At 35.1% G+C, this 15,669-nt stretch overlaps 1 protein-coding gene across 2 annotated transcripts in view; it reads right to left on the bottom strand.

Annotated features, from left to right (window-relative positions):
* The window catches only part of BCO1 (beta-carotene oxygenase 1), a 45,496-nt gene extending 33,868 nt beyond the window's left edge, over positions 1–11,628 (bottom strand). Inside the window, exons 1-2 of one of the 2 annotated variants that reach the window (XM_074288221.1) lie at positions 11,338–11,628; positions 9,580–9,708 (exon numbers count right to left, since the gene is read on the bottom strand). In XM_074288221.1, the coding sequence (XP_074144322.1) occupies positions 9,580–9,708; positions 11,338–11,401 (193 nt within the window). In that variant the 5' untranslated portion in view covers positions 11,402–11,628. The remainder of the gene's footprint in view (positions 1–9,579; positions 9,709–11,337) is intronic. The other variant, XM_074288222.1, reaches the window with a different exon arrangement.
* Between the last annotated feature and the right edge of the window lie 4,041 nt (positions 11,629–15,669).

Raw genomic sequence — 15,669 nt, 5'->3', positions numbered from 1 at the left:
GTTGTCTAGGCTTGTTTGTACTTGGTCTTGTTACTTAAATAAAGGTCCTGTATTTCAAGAATTAATGGTGTCATCATTGTGAGTGATTTTGTGTGGATAAGAAACAACACTGGGGGCTCAGGTACTACAGGGTCAATAGGAGGAATGGATTCTTCCCACAACAGATCCCCTGGGACCCTGCGAGAGTCTGAGCTGGAGCTATATGGTAATGGCCTTTCTCTATGAGCTCAGAGCTGCTCATCACTGATCCTCTTCAAGAACAAAGTACAACACTATTTCAAAGTCCGATTCTTTTTGTACAGCAAAACAACTGGTAATGTACGCATAAATTGTATTTAATTTATACTCTAACATATTTAACATGTATTGGTCAACCTGCCATTGGGGGGGCGGGAAGGAGGGGAAAAATTAGAACAAAAGATTTGGCCATTGTCAATATTGTAAAATTACCCATACATATATCTGGTAAATAAAAACTATTAAAATAAAAATAAAATAAATTTTTAAAAAAGAACAAAGTACAAGCAACAATAAGAAAGAGAACTGCTAATATGAGGGCAGGTGAGAGAGACAGAGATAGAGACATAGGCAAGAGACAGAGATGAAGAGAGAGAGAGAAAGAGAGTTGATTAACATTCTGTCTTAGGGGATGGAAGGGAAGAGGCTTTCTAATATATAAATTACTCTTTGATTAAAATATGGGTTCTCTGTATTCCCTCTCAACTAATAAATAACAGTTTTTTCTTAGATCATAACCTGAGAAAGTAGATCTGCTGTGATTTATGCAATTTGACTCCATCCCATAAACATTTACAAATATCTATTGTGTGCAAGACATTGTGTTAGGCTCAAAAGATACAAATACAAAATATTAAACAATATATGCCCTCAAGGAGTTTGTATTCTACTGATTGAGGGTCCAGAACTGCATTTCAAGTGCTCATAAATACCTAGTTGCGTGTGAAAAGGAGTTTCCCAAATATCCTTGATGATGAAGATAATTATAATTGAGACTTTTTATTCACTATTATTTTTTTCTCCTAGGTAGCATCACATTTATCATTATTATAATATTCCATGAAGTATAGAATGGTGGGTATAGTCACTAATATGATTAGACATCAAGCAAGTTCAGTATTCCTCCCCTCATGAGACCCATGGAGCTTTTTTCTTTAGCCACAGAAATTCCAGGTTGCACTATTTCCATTTTTGATGCATAGGGAGTAGCAAGAAAGGGGCTTTCTTTGACTCTCCATTGGGAGGCCTATGAATATCACACAGAATCAGAGATAGCATCTTCCATCTGATCATGAAGCTAAAAAGGAAATGATTCTTGGTCTCCAAAGGACAAATGAAGATACTCAAGATTTCCCTTACATGTGTCAGTGTTTGCTCTGACCTTACAGGATCTGAGAAATGGAAGACACTTGAGAGGTTCAACCCATACCTGAATAGGAATTCCCTCTGCAATAACCCTAAGAGATAATCATTGAACCTGTGTTTAAAGAGACCAATATGAAGAGAAATTCACCATCTCTGGGGCAGCCTTTTTCTACTTCAGAATAAACCTAATTGCTCAGAAGTTTGGGTTTTTTTCCTTACAAAAGATCTAACTCTGCTTTTCTGCAATTTATACACATTGTTCCTAGTTCTGCCTTTGAGACCAAATAAAATAAATTTGATATCTTTGCTACATTCCACAGTGCTTCAAAAATACTGGAAGAGAACACTTGTGTCCTTTTAAATATTAAATATTAAATATTCTTTACTGAAGTAAATCTCCATCTTAGGCATTGGAGTTGTAGAACAACAGAATTTTGGTCCTGCCCCCATACTATTTATGTGACTTTAGGGAATTCACTTAAGCTTTCTGGGAATCAATTTCCTTAATGAAGGAGTTGAAATAGATGATCTCTTGAGATTCCTTACAGCTGTGGATCATATATTTTTATAAACGTAGAATGTCATAACTGGAAGGCACTACAGAGATAGTTTAATTAATCCCTCTCATTTAACAAATAGAGAATCTCAGGCCCAGAGGAGAAAAGTGATTTGCTTAAAAATCATATCAGTCATCAAATAGAATTGGAATCCAATGTCTTCAAATCCCGAGCTTTGTCCATAGTGCCATATGAATCCTAAAATGGAAATACTGAGTTGTGTGAGACTCTAATGAGACACCGATTTAACAAAAATTATCTAACATATAATACCACTGGATACCAGAAGACAAAACCCAATTACCACTGCCCAACAATTAGGTGATAAATTCTAATAGAACACATATCCCTCTAACATTTTAACAAGGAAGATGATAATCTTACTGCCATCTACCCCAGTATTTGGTACATAGTAGGTGCCTACTAAATATTTGTTGATTAATTGCTCAAAATCACAGAGATTTGAACACAATTACAAAATACTTTTCATATAAAGTTAGATCTAAATAATTGGAAAAAATATAAATTGCTTATGGATAGGCTGAACAAATATAATAAAAATGACAATTCTATGTTAATCTATTCAGTGCTATACCAATCAAACTGCCAAAAATTACTCTGTAGAGCTAGAAAAAAATAATAATTATAATGAAATTCATCTGGAAAAACAAAAGATCAAGAATTTCAAGGAATTAGTGAAAAAAATGCAAAGGCAGGTGGCCTAGCTATAGCATACTTAAATTATATTATAAAGTAATAATCATCAAAACCATTTAGTACTGGCTAAGAAATAAAGTAATGGATCAGTGGAATAGGTTAGGTACATTACACAATAGTCAATGACTATAGTAATCTAGTGTTTGATAAACCTAAAGATTCTACCTTCTGAGATAAGGACACACTATTTGACAAAAATTTCTGGAAAAATTGGAAAACAGTATGGCAGAATCTTGGTATTGATAAAGATCTAACACTTTATACCAAGATTAGGTAGAAATAAGTTCATGATTTAGACATAAAAGGTGATACTATAAGCAAATTAGGAGAGCAAGGGATAGTCGACTTATCAGAGCTATGAGGAAGGGAGGTGTTTATGGCCAAAGAAGAACTAGAAAACATTATGAAAAGCAAAATGGATAATTTTGATAACATTAAATTTTTAAAAGATTTACATAAAAAAAACCCAATGCAGCCAAGATTAGAAAGAAGGGAAGCAGAAAGCTGGGAGAAAAAATTTTATAGTCAGTGTTTCTGTTGAAGGCATCATTTCTAAAACACATAAAGAACTCTTTCAAATTTATAAGAATACAAGTCATTCCCCAATTGATAAAGGATCAAAAGATATGAACAGACAATTTTCAGATGAAGAAACTAAATCCATTTCTGGTCATATGAAAAAATGCTCTAAATCACTATTGATTAGAGAAATGCAAATTAAGATAACTCTGAAGTACTATCTCATACCTTTCAGGCTAAGATGACAGGAAAAGACAATGATAAATGTTAGAGGAGATGTGGTAAAACTAGGACATTGATGTATTTGGAGTTATGAAATGGATGTAGTGGAGTTATGAAATGATCCAACCATTCTGGAGAGCAATTTGGAACTATGCCCAAAAGGCTATCAAAACATGCATATCCTTTGTTCCAGCAGTGTCTCTACTGAGTCTGTATTCCAAAGAGATCACAAAAAAGGGAAAAGGACGCACATGTGCAAAAATGTTTGTAGCAGTCTTTTTTATAGTGACAAGGAACTGGAAATTAACTGGATGTCCATCTGTTAGGGAATGGCTGGATAAGTTATGATATATAATATAATGGAATATTTTTATTCTATAAAAAATGAGAGCAGGCTGATTTCGGAAAAGCCTGAAAAGATTTACATGAACTGATGCTGAGTGAAGTGAGCAGAACCAAGAGAACATTGTACAAAGTAACAACAAGATTATATGATAATCAACTGTGATGGACTTGGTTCTTCTTACCAATGTGGTGAGTCAAGGTAATTCCAATAGATTTGAGATGGAAAATACCATTTGCATTCAGAGAAAGCACTATGGAGACTGAATATGGATCAAAATAGTATTTTTACCTTTTTGGTTGTTTTTTTTTTTTCTTTCTCACAGTTTTATCCCTTTTGGTCTGGTTTTTCTTGCACAACATGACAAATATGAAAATGTTTAAAGGAATTACACATATTTAACTTGTATCATATTGGAGAGAGGGGAGAAAAGGGAGAGAGAGAAAAAATTTGGAACACAAAAGTCTTTACAAAAATGAATGTTGAAAATTATATTTACATGAAGTTTTTTTTAATTTAAAAAAAAGGTCATAGAAATTAGGTGATGGAAAATAATTTGAATATAGGACCTCTGATTCCAAATCCATCACTCCTTCCATCATACTATGCTACTTCCTAATCCTATGACTATGTGACCCTTTCCTCAGTAGGTAAGTTTTCACTTCCTAATGGAATATGTCTTTTCTGTTCAGAGACTCAGGAAGAGCCTCAGACCACTGACAAAGATAGCTTTCTGAATCTGATTTAGAGCTTAGAACAACACTCACTCTATCTTCTGGATTCATTATAATAATTTCCCTAGACAAAAGTATTGTGCTACCTTTGCCCATATCAGAGGTTGGGAATATAACTTTGAACCCTGGCAACCAACACATCAGAGCTATCAATCAGCTATGTCTCTCACTTTGGTTAATTAGAGGGATCATTTTATTATTTGGATAAGAATAAGATAATGCCAGTTTGGAAATTTACCTCATAAAACAGAAACATTAACTTGTTTTAAGTAAAAAATTAATGAGCCCAGTTAGGGTGGAGACTGTATCATATCTGAACATTGTTTTCTTCCTCACAACTAAGAACAAGGATGCTTAATAAGTATTTGTTAAATTAAATTAAATTTAGAAATTCATGAGAAATATAGACTTGTGAAAGCTGACATTTTGATTCTTAAGTTAAATCAGCAGGGAACTTGGAGAGACAGGAGGCAGCATGTATCAGAAAAGTCAAATCACTACCATACTTTGACCTCCATCTTTCCCAAGGTACTGATGGAGATAACCCAAGTTTCTTAGCCCAAGAGGCCTGGGAATAGCAATTCTTCCAGTTACATATCCTCAACTATCACCCTGGAAAGCAACCCCTATAAAGTTGCAGCCTGGTCACTACAGCTACAGGTATTACAAAGTGCCAAAGGCCCAAAATAGCAAGTTCTTGCCACCAAAGTCCTTGGCACAATCAAATGGTTCAGCATCAGACACTGATGTCATTTCATCCATTGGAAATATATTATCAACTATGTTATCACTGTGCCCTGAAGACTTGGAATCTTTCCTTCTGACTTGCAACTGAAACCTTCTGCATATGTCATCTTCCTTATAAGAAGGTGATCTTCCAGAGTGTAGGAGCTGTCTCACTTTTCTGTTTATATTATCATTGCTTGTCACTGTGACTACACAGTCAGAGCTTAATAAATATTTTATTCATTCATTCATCTTGCTTCAGGAATTTGTCAGGTTTTGAAATCTCAATTAGATTTCTTATAAAAGTCATATTCCTTTACAGGAATGACGCAGATTTTGAATCACTCTGCATTTTAAAGTAAGTGAGCTCTACTATACCTCATGATCAACACAATAATGTACCAAATTTTGCGGATAATTTTTAGTTTTTCATTTAAAAAAGTAATCAACAGTTAGGGGCACAATGGACAGAGATGGAACCTAGTCAGGAAGATGTAATTCAAATCTAGTCTCAAATACTACTGTGTGATCTTGAGCAAGTTATTTAAACTCTGTTTGCCTCAGTTTTCTCAACTTAATAAGTGTTATACCGGCAGCTCCCTACTAGGTAGGAAATCACATAAAATAGTTGGTGCTATATAAATATTTTTTCTCTTCTCCCTTTCTTCCTTTTTCAAAGACTATGGAATAATGTCAAGAATATTAGATTGTGCAACAAAGGGTCTAGTTTCAAAATCTAATTCTGCTGCTTATTATCTTACAAGGTATTCCAAAAATCTTTATGCTCTTTTAAGCTATTAATACTTAAATCATCACTAAGACTTTTAGGGACATACCATTTGTGGCTTTAGGGATATTTTTTAAAGTGCTCTGGGCTTTATTTTTCATCATCCATAAAATAAAGGGTTTGGGCTAGATAACCTTTAAAGTTCCTTGCAGCTTTAAATCTATTGTTCTTTATATCTGAAATTTAAGGAAGTTAATCTTTGTCCTATAGGATTCTGCTTAGTGAATTTGATAGTGAGTTCTACAAAGCACCTATATACGCAATTCCTTCAAAATCCCCAAGTCCCCATGGATGTCTCTAAGCCTTTAGACATATAAATCACCAGTGAAAAACCTGTGAGCTATCTAGAGAGGAGATCATTGACAAAAAAGAAAGGCTCTATGTACACCAAAATAGTTACAGCAGCACTTTTGTAATAGCAACTAACAAGAAACAAAGTGGGTATCTGTCAGATGGAGAATGGTAAACAAACTTACATTGACGGAATATCATTATGCTTTAGGAATTGATAGACACGTATAGAGCAACTTGGAAAGACTCACATCAATAGATGCATAGTGAAGTAAGCAGAGTCAGGGAAACACACAGAAAACTGAAATATCAAAAACAAAACTGTTTCAAAAGTATAAAAAATAAACTTGGCTTCAAAGAAGAGATGAAAGGACATCCCTCCCCTTGCTCCTTGGCAGAGGTTGGGCATCCTGAGTCCATCATTATATAACATTACATAAAACAGCATATTTTTCCCCTGTGTTGATTGGTTTTGTTCAAGTAAAAGAAAATCTGTTACAAGGAATGGCTTTCTGGGAGGGCAGAGAGAAGGATAAAGGGAAATATCTATATAGTGTAAAAGCTAATTGTATGATGGACAGAATCAGCTACACCCAGAGACGAAACACTGGGAAATGAGTGTGAATTGTTTGCATTTTTTGTTTTTCTCCCTAGGTTATTTTTACCTTCTAAATCCAATTCTTCTTGTGCAACAAGAGAACTGTACGGTTCTGCACGCATATATTGTATCTAGGATATACTATAACATAATTAACATGTATACGACTGCCTGCCATCTAGGGGAGGGGGTGAAGGGAGGGAAGGGAAAAGCCGGAACAGAAGTGAGTGCAAGGGACAATGTTTAAAAAATTACCCAGGCATATGTTCTGTCAATAAAAAGTTATAATAATAATAAAAAATTTTAAAACAGGAAAAAAAATCTAATAGTACCAATATAAATATCATAGGGAAAAAAAAGGGAAATCTTAGAAAGGATCATAGGATAAAAAATTCAGAAATAGAGTCATCTGATCTAACCTCTTCACTTTACAGATGAGGAAATTAAAGCCAGAAAAGGATACCCAAGTGCCCAATGCCACACTGGTAGAAAGCAGGAGATCTGGGACTCAAAGCCAAGTTAACTGGCTCTACAGCAAGAATGCTTTTCACTGTACCACAGCTGCTTCCAAGGGACTGTCAACAATTTCATGGCCATGTGAACAAACGTATAAATAAAATCTACTTTGAAGCTTTCGTTGAGTAATATCCTTGTACTTTGATTTTACTGATGAAAGTTATGTTAGGGGTTTAATTTGGTATAAAAATAGGATTAAGTAATTTCACCTTTGTCATTTGTGCTCTATAAAATGATGATCCTGACAAATAAAAGTTGTTAAGAGATGAAAAAGAAAGCAAAACATGTAGACTTTCTGAGAGTTCCTGCCAATAATACATATCATTAGATACTTAGGACCTCTGACCTGGTCTTTTCCCAAAAAGTAAAGTCAATTTGTCCCAAAATATGAACATATAATTCACTTGGGATATAAGCTTGCCAAGTACTTCTTATAAATGACTAAGCTGTGAGTGCAATGAACTTGAGGGCTCAGAGGAAACATGTGTCTCTGGAATTCCTCACAGATAGACTGCAGTCTATCTTGACATTATAGAATGAGATTAAAGAGAAGAGCCCTCCTGAATTCTCTTGCTCATTATTCAGCATAATTAGGTATATGTCTTTTGGAGGGAATAAATAAGTTATGGCATTTACTTTCACAGTCTTTGGTCAGACTCTGGATTAATAAAAATAATCCTTTCACCTAAGCCAGGAAGTGTTTGGTGGGTTTTTTAAAGTTACCTTATGACTTCCACACTAGAAAGAGAGGTTTCTTTCAGAAAACTAAGGACCAAGAACAAGTAATACTTTTCATTTTATTCTGGCTGGTGGAAGTTTCCTATCGTGACCATGTTCCCCTCAGAATTCAAAGTCTAATGAAAAGGAAACTTTTTGAGTTAGTACTCATATTTCTTCTTGTATTTGTAATCCCATTGTCTAAGACAATGTTGTTAAATGTTGTTGGTTTGAATTAGAGGTCATACTTTGGACACTGGCTTTTGCTAAACTCAAATTACCTTGGGTGTGCCTATTTATTGGACAAAGACAACAACAGCTTCCACTTTAGCAAAGGGAGAAATAGGTATTTAGTTGCTTAGAAAGAATTAAGATAGAGGGAGATCAGAAACCAGGATTGGTTTAAGAAACTAGGGATATTTGTCCTAAAAAAAAAAAAAAAAAAGTCTTAAGGAAAATAACTGGGGGATCAGGGTAAGAATGGTTAAAAAAAAAAAAAAAGCTACATAAAGCTTTCTGGAGAGAATAATGTGTTCAAAAGGTGAGTGGATAGAAACCTATCCAGGTTTTTATAGTTATAATTCATTCTTTACACAGAAGACTACACTATAGCCCAATGATCTCTAAGGTCCCTTCTAGGGTGACAAATCCATAAGTTTGTGAGAGCTTTCCAGATCTGTCATTCTGAGCTTCAGCTACCCAAGAAGATGGGTATTTGTGCTATATTGTAGCTCACTCAAAAAACAAGACAAAAATTCATAATTGCAGAGGAAAAACCGACTTTCCCCTTCATTTTTTTTAGGTATTGGAAAAAGTGATCCCAATAATGCACATGATGGACCATGTCACTTCCATGTTAAAAAATCATTGGTGAGTTATTATTATCTCTAGAACCACATACAAACTCATTAGCCTGATGTTTCAGGCTCTCTGAAATTTGGTTCTAAACCTCCTCTCCAACCTTGTTTTACATCTTTTCTTACACTCTGCATTCTAGTCAAACTGCTTAAACTAGCTATTCTCTGAACTCTGACATTCCATCTCCCTCTATTCATTTGGGCAATTCATCTCTCATTCTTGGAACACACTCCCTTCTTTTCTTCCTTTCCTTCAAGATCAAGCTCAAAATGCCTCCCTCTCTGGGAAGCCTTCCTCATAGCGGTAGGTGAAAGGATTCTCTCCCTCTTCAAAATTTTCCAATACTTTTTTCTGACTTTGTCCCCATCACTAGCTCCCTTGTATTCTTTCAATCTTCATACATGTTATATTCCCTCCCTGCCACCACCATTAAGTGGTAAATCCCTTAAAGTCAGGGACTATGCTGTTTTTCATTTTTGTATCCTAAGTATTTAGCACAGTGACTTGCATGTAATAGGTAATCAACACATGTATATTAAATTGAATTATTGACAGAGAAGCCCTTAAATAAATACCTATATCTACCTTCCAAGATAATTTGCTGGTCTTACCGTTTTGAATGGTAAAACTATGTAATAAGGCCAAACCATCGAACCAATGATTATAAGTAGTCTCCCCAATGGTGTGCATGCCAGGGCCATTCCGTAGAAGAGTACCATGAAGCCAAGTTGGCAGCTCACCTAGAGACAGAAAAAATATTTTACTTTCATTTTTGCGATTAGAACTCAGACATTGAAAAAAATATAACATGAGCCCAGCCTCAAATGTATAAAATCTAAAATACTAGAAATGAGTGTTTAACAGGTGGATACTGTTTTTTCACTAAAAACTGTTAGCATATCAAAATTAATCCTGTTCTGCATGCCAATGGTGATTTTCTAAAATAATTTTTATGCCTCTAATGAGAGTTGTCAAATAAAAAAGATAAGATTATCCATTAGCACATTCTATTCTTTTTGTTGAAAGATAATCGATGAGTTAGAGATCAAAGAATTATGGAGTTAGCTAGGAAGAAAATTAAAGGTTACTTAGCTCAGCCCCTTCCACTTTACAAATGAAGAAACCAAGGCTAAAGATGTTAGATGATCAGTCATCAGGTAGCAGAGTCAACAGAATGATGGACTTGAATTGAGGAAAACCTGAATTCAAATCATGTCTCTGGTGTTTACTAAAATTTCCTTGAACATCTTTAAAAACAAAATCTGTCAAGATGACCTATACGATTCTAGATTATCACATACTATCTCTCAGTCTCAATTTCATCATATTATAAAGTTAGAATAATATTAGCCCTACCTCCTACCTAATATAACCTACCCCATAAGGTTGTTGTAAGGACTGAATAAATAATATTTCTAATATAACCTACCCCATAAGGTTGTTGTAAGGACTGAATAAATAATATTTCTAAGACATGCTCAGGCAAAGCTATGGAGTGTCACTGAACTAGATTAAAATGAAATTAATAAATGTTTAATGAAATAAATAATACAACATAATGTTTATCTGTGATTTTCTGAGTTAATATGTGACTCCAATTTGAGTTTGACTCTATTGATGAAAAGTATTTTGCAAATCCTAACATGGTATCATTATTATTATTTCTCAAGGTCACATAAGTAGCCCAGAGAGATCTTATTTTGAAAGATTCTCCAAATCCCAAATACTGGTTACAAACCAGCCCTTCTTTCATTACTGGAAACACTGCCTTTAATAATGATAAGCAAGCCAACTGCTACCATGCCAACGTGGAGAGGGCCAAAACCCTCTCTGTGTTTCATTCATGTTCTGGAGCCAAAGAGAATCCGTGGGCTATTATCATCATTGGGTGTAATTAAGCTTCTGCCTCCTGGCTTTGAGTGACACTGACCTAGTTAGGTACCTGTCTGGTAGTTTAGAATTAGTTACTTTCACCAACAGCCTAAGGGATGTACAATAAAACTTACAGCAACCAGAAAGAGAGAGATCATAAAAAAGGCCTCAATATATGAATCAGTTGAGTGCCTACTATGTCCAGTGCCATGCTAAAGGATGAAGAGAATAAAGCATGAAGTCTAATAAGAGGTATTCACCTTCAAAACGATTAAGAAGATGTGTATGAGTGTATGAATTACATACAAATATGTGAAAGTATATGCATGACTAAATAAAGGTATTTACAAATGTGTGTATGAGGGTTTGTATGCATATATGAATTTGTGAGCATATTCCTAGCCCAGTCTCCCTCAGACTTCCTTATCTTCAGTTTGCCCAAAGGTTTCATTCATTTGAGAAAGACCAAATTTTCCACCATATCTATCATTTCTTACCTCTAATTTTGGCTCTCAAGGGCTCTGGATGTTCCTTCTTGTTCTTGCCAAAGATCATATCCATGGCAGAGGAGAGAATGTATTGCTGCTGTCCTGATGAGTAACAAAAATGACAATATAATTAGAGGAGGAGAAATGAACTAGAAAGATAGTTTTTTCGGTTCTTTACGCTCTCTTTTTTTCCCTTTTTTTCCTTCCCCTATGAGAGCCCTTCCCAGCTCTGTCTTCCTGCCTCCCTTGCTTCTCTCTATCTGGCCCTTCTCCTTCACAAGTTACTGGTGCCCTTATCTCACTTTCTGCACACACACTATTTATAAAAGATCTTGACCAAAGGTCAATTTCCTGTGACTGTGTCCTAGCAGAGCTTTAATGCTCAATGCACTCTGCAGTTTATCATCAAACTAGTTTCCTTCAGGAACTAAATCAGTACTATAGGAGAATATAGTGAAAAAAAAAAACCAAGCTATCAGAGTTTAATCGTTCTGGTGGAAGATTTCAACATGAATATGTACTTGCTTACACACACAAAGTACAAGGGGTGAGACTTTTAGGATGTTGATCCTTAGTGGAATGCAATTCAAGAAGCTCTGGAGGAAACTTGATGTACCACATCTCCCAAGTCATCAATCCCTTGTTATTCCTTCTGACAACAGGGCATCACAGTGGTAGGTGGAATTAAGCAAAGCTGGGTAATTTTTAAAATAGAGCTAGTTCTTAACCTGGGATGCACAGACTTGGGGTCTGTGGGTATATATTTAAGATGAACTTAAATGGGAAAAAAAATCTCAACTTTTAAAAAACTAACTTCTAACTGAAATTTAGCATCTCCTTTAGTTATTTAAAAATATTATTCTGAGAAGGAGTCCATAGGCTTCATCCAACTGCTAAAGGAGTCCATGACACAAAAGAAAAGTTAAGAACCACAGTCACTTAAAAAAAAAAAACTAAAATGTTCTGCTTGTTCATTTTAAAAATTAAAATAGGAAATAACTTCTCCATCTAGGATGGTGAAAAATGGAAACTAATTTCAGTTTTTATGGCCAATTAGCAAAAAAAAAAAAAAAAAAAAAGGCAGGAGACAGAAAGAGAAGAGAGGAAAATCAAGAGAAAGATGACTAAACCTAAGAAAAGCAGGGTGGGAACAAAAGAGGGAAAACCAGGTGGTAGAAAAAGAGAGAGTCACATATAGAAGTATTTAATAAAGAGTATAAGTAGTCCATTTGTAGGAGAAAATGGTTTTTTACTCAAGGACAGAACCATAATGTGCAAGGATTTCACCCTTATAGATGATAATCTGGACTAAAAAAAAACAGGGAATTTTGACCATAATGAGAGTCTGTTTCAATTTTATCTACCCACAAGTGAAACTTGGAGTTTCAAACTCGTGACTTTGTGGCAATTAGTTGGAGTTGATGGAGAACAATTTAACAATTTAACAAATTAACAATTTAATAAAGCATTTGAAGACAGGAAGAGTGAAGTGGTGGGCATGTGAATTATGTTTTTTATAATACATTTATTTGTGCCCATTAGGATCAATAAGACAAATTCATCACTGGTCAAAAAAAATTTTTTTTAAGATATAGGAAATATTGACAAAAGTAACAAAAGAACTAACTAGTGTAGTTATTAAAGATATTTCTGGAGTTAAAATTGTAAAGTTCTTAATTTTTTATGGTTAAAGCTAATTGCATAAATTATTATTAAAAATAAAAGAAGAGCATATAGAGAGGTCAGCTTATCAGGTTTGGTCTTATAGGGTGAAGTCACCATGTGTCCATGGAAGATCTACTTCTTGCCCTTGCATTCAAAAACTTGATTTTGTCAGCTTACTCAAGAATGATTGGACTCTAAGGAACTTACTGGTTGACAAAAAACAAATGAAAATGACAAGGCATTAGTTTACAAAGGCAAAGAAATGTATTGGGAGAGCATTGGATTTGAATTCCTAGGACCTGGGTTGAAATTCTGGCTCTTGATATCCCTTCCTGGGTTTGAGCTTATGAGGTCATTATGACAACCCTTTGGGTCTGAACCTAGATGTCACTGCAATACCAAATATACAGTAGAAAGACTGTTAACTCTGGAGTTCTCTTACTCCAGGGTTCAAATCTTGGGTTCAAACTGTACTTCTAACTTTATCGGTATGACCTTAAGTAAATCATGTAGCCACTTAAACATCAATTTCCTCATCCATGAGTCAATAAACACTTATTAATCTCTTGCTAATAAGTACTAATAAGTACCAGGCATGGTACTAAGAGCTGGGGATATAAAGGAAGGCAAAAGACAATCTGCTCTCTTTGCCTCAATCACTACCTAGCCTATGTCACTGAATAAGTATGGTCTCAGTCAAACTGAGACCTGTTAAAGACCTTAATTTAAAAAAAACCAAGGCTCCCATTGCATCCAGGATCTTCTCCAGTCGTCCTGATCTATATCTGGCTGCTGAACTCAGTTGATTCTGGAGGGGAAAATGAGCAGGTGACCTTGGCCAGTCCTCCCTCACTTAAATCAATTCACTTGCATGTCATGGCATCTCCTCCCTGATGTCATGGTGCTCTTCAAGAACAAAGGACAAACAACACGTCTGATGGGGAAGAAAAGATGAAACCAACCATGTACCAGCAAGATAAATAGGACAAATTGGATATAACCAATAATAGAAAGGATTAATCTTAAAGGGATTTAGGAAAGGCTTATGGAAGGTGAGGTTTTTGATGGGAGTTGAGGGAATCCAGGAGAAGGAGATGAGGAAAAAGAGCATCCAGGTTTGGGGGACAATAATAGTAGATAGTATTTATGTAGCACTTCATTACATCTGTTATCTTCCTTAAAATCTTTTTTTTCCCCCCCTGAGGCTGGGGTTAAGTGACTTGCCCAGGGTCACACAGGTAGTAAGTGTTAAGTGTCTGAGACCACATTTGAACTCGGGTCCTCCTGAATTCAGGACTGGTGCTCCATCCACTGCGCCACCTAGCTGCCCCCCCTTAAAATCTTGACAGGTAATTATTATTATTCCCTTTTTACAAATGAGAGCACTGAAGCTGAGAGTCACATAGCTAGCAAGTATTTTGGGCAAGATTTAAACTCAGATCTCCTGACACCATATCCAACACTCTGTCCATGGTGCCATCCACTTGCATAGTGAGGAGGTTGGACTTGGTGTTTGAGGTCTCTTCCAGCTTTGGATCTATGATTTTATTATGTCCCTATTGTGCTATATTCCAATGATGAGATGCTCATATCCTCTTTCCAAGTTTTCTTCTTCTTAGGATCAAGGTAATTTGGGAAATCATATTAGTCATCAGAAGGTTGCTTGGTGAATCAATAAAAGGTCATGAGATGGTTTCATGTAAGCTGTGGTAGAGCCTGAAGTAGATTACTTGTCCCAACATAGAACCATAACAAGGGTGAGGCAAATGAAATGCTTGCCTTGGGTACTCAAAGAAGAGAAAATTACATAAAATATGCATGTACCTAAAGATGCTCAAGAAAAAATTTATAATATATATGTATATATATATATATATATATATATATATATATATATATATATATATATATATATATATATATATATATATATATATATATACACTATCCAGAGTACTTAGTATTATTAAAACATAGAGGTATAATTTGATTCTCACTTAAAAAGAGAAATTATGTAGTTTTGATTCTAACCTAAGACCATAGTTTCTAACAATCTGATATTTGCCAGATATACCAACTCTCTTGCTTATTCTATGTTGGGAGAATACAAGACAAATTCCTATCATTGAGCTTTCCTTTTTCACTACTGGGGACAGTAAAAAGAGTAACAGATCTGGAGTCAGGGGACCTAGATTCAGATACTGCTTTTGATGCATCCTAGGTGGATATCACTTGAACTCCTTAGATTTTAGTTTCCTCACTTGTAAAAGGAGAGAGTTGAACTAAATAGCCTTGGAGGTTCCTTCCAGCTCCACATCCATGATTCTGTGATTCTCACTGGTCACCAAAGTTTTCTGCAATCAAAGAACTTTTGAAACAAAGCTGGAAGGATAGCTACCACACTGGATGAAAAAGTAGAGATCCCCAAAAATCTCAAAAAATTCGAGAATTAGAACAAATCTAATAAGATATAATGCAATAGAGATTATTGTTAAATATTACACTTGGGCAAAAAATAACTTCACAAGTACAAGAATGAGTAAACAACCTATGATTAGACAGCAGTTTACCTGAAAAAGTTTTTAAGTTTTAGTGAACCTTAATTCAGTAAAAGGCAGCAAACAAAACTAACAAACAAATAAATGAATAAACAAGTCAACAGTGTGAAGTGGCTAT

Source organism: Sminthopsis crassicaudata, chromosome 2, assembly GCF_048593235.1.
Source record: "Sminthopsis crassicaudata isolate SCR6 chromosome 2, ASM4859323v1, whole genome shotgun sequence".
Lineage (NCBI taxonomy): Eukaryota > Metazoa > Chordata > Mammalia > Dasyuromorphia > Dasyuridae > Sminthopsis > Sminthopsis crassicaudata.
This window is presented reverse-complemented; position numbering and strand designations above follow the sequence as displayed.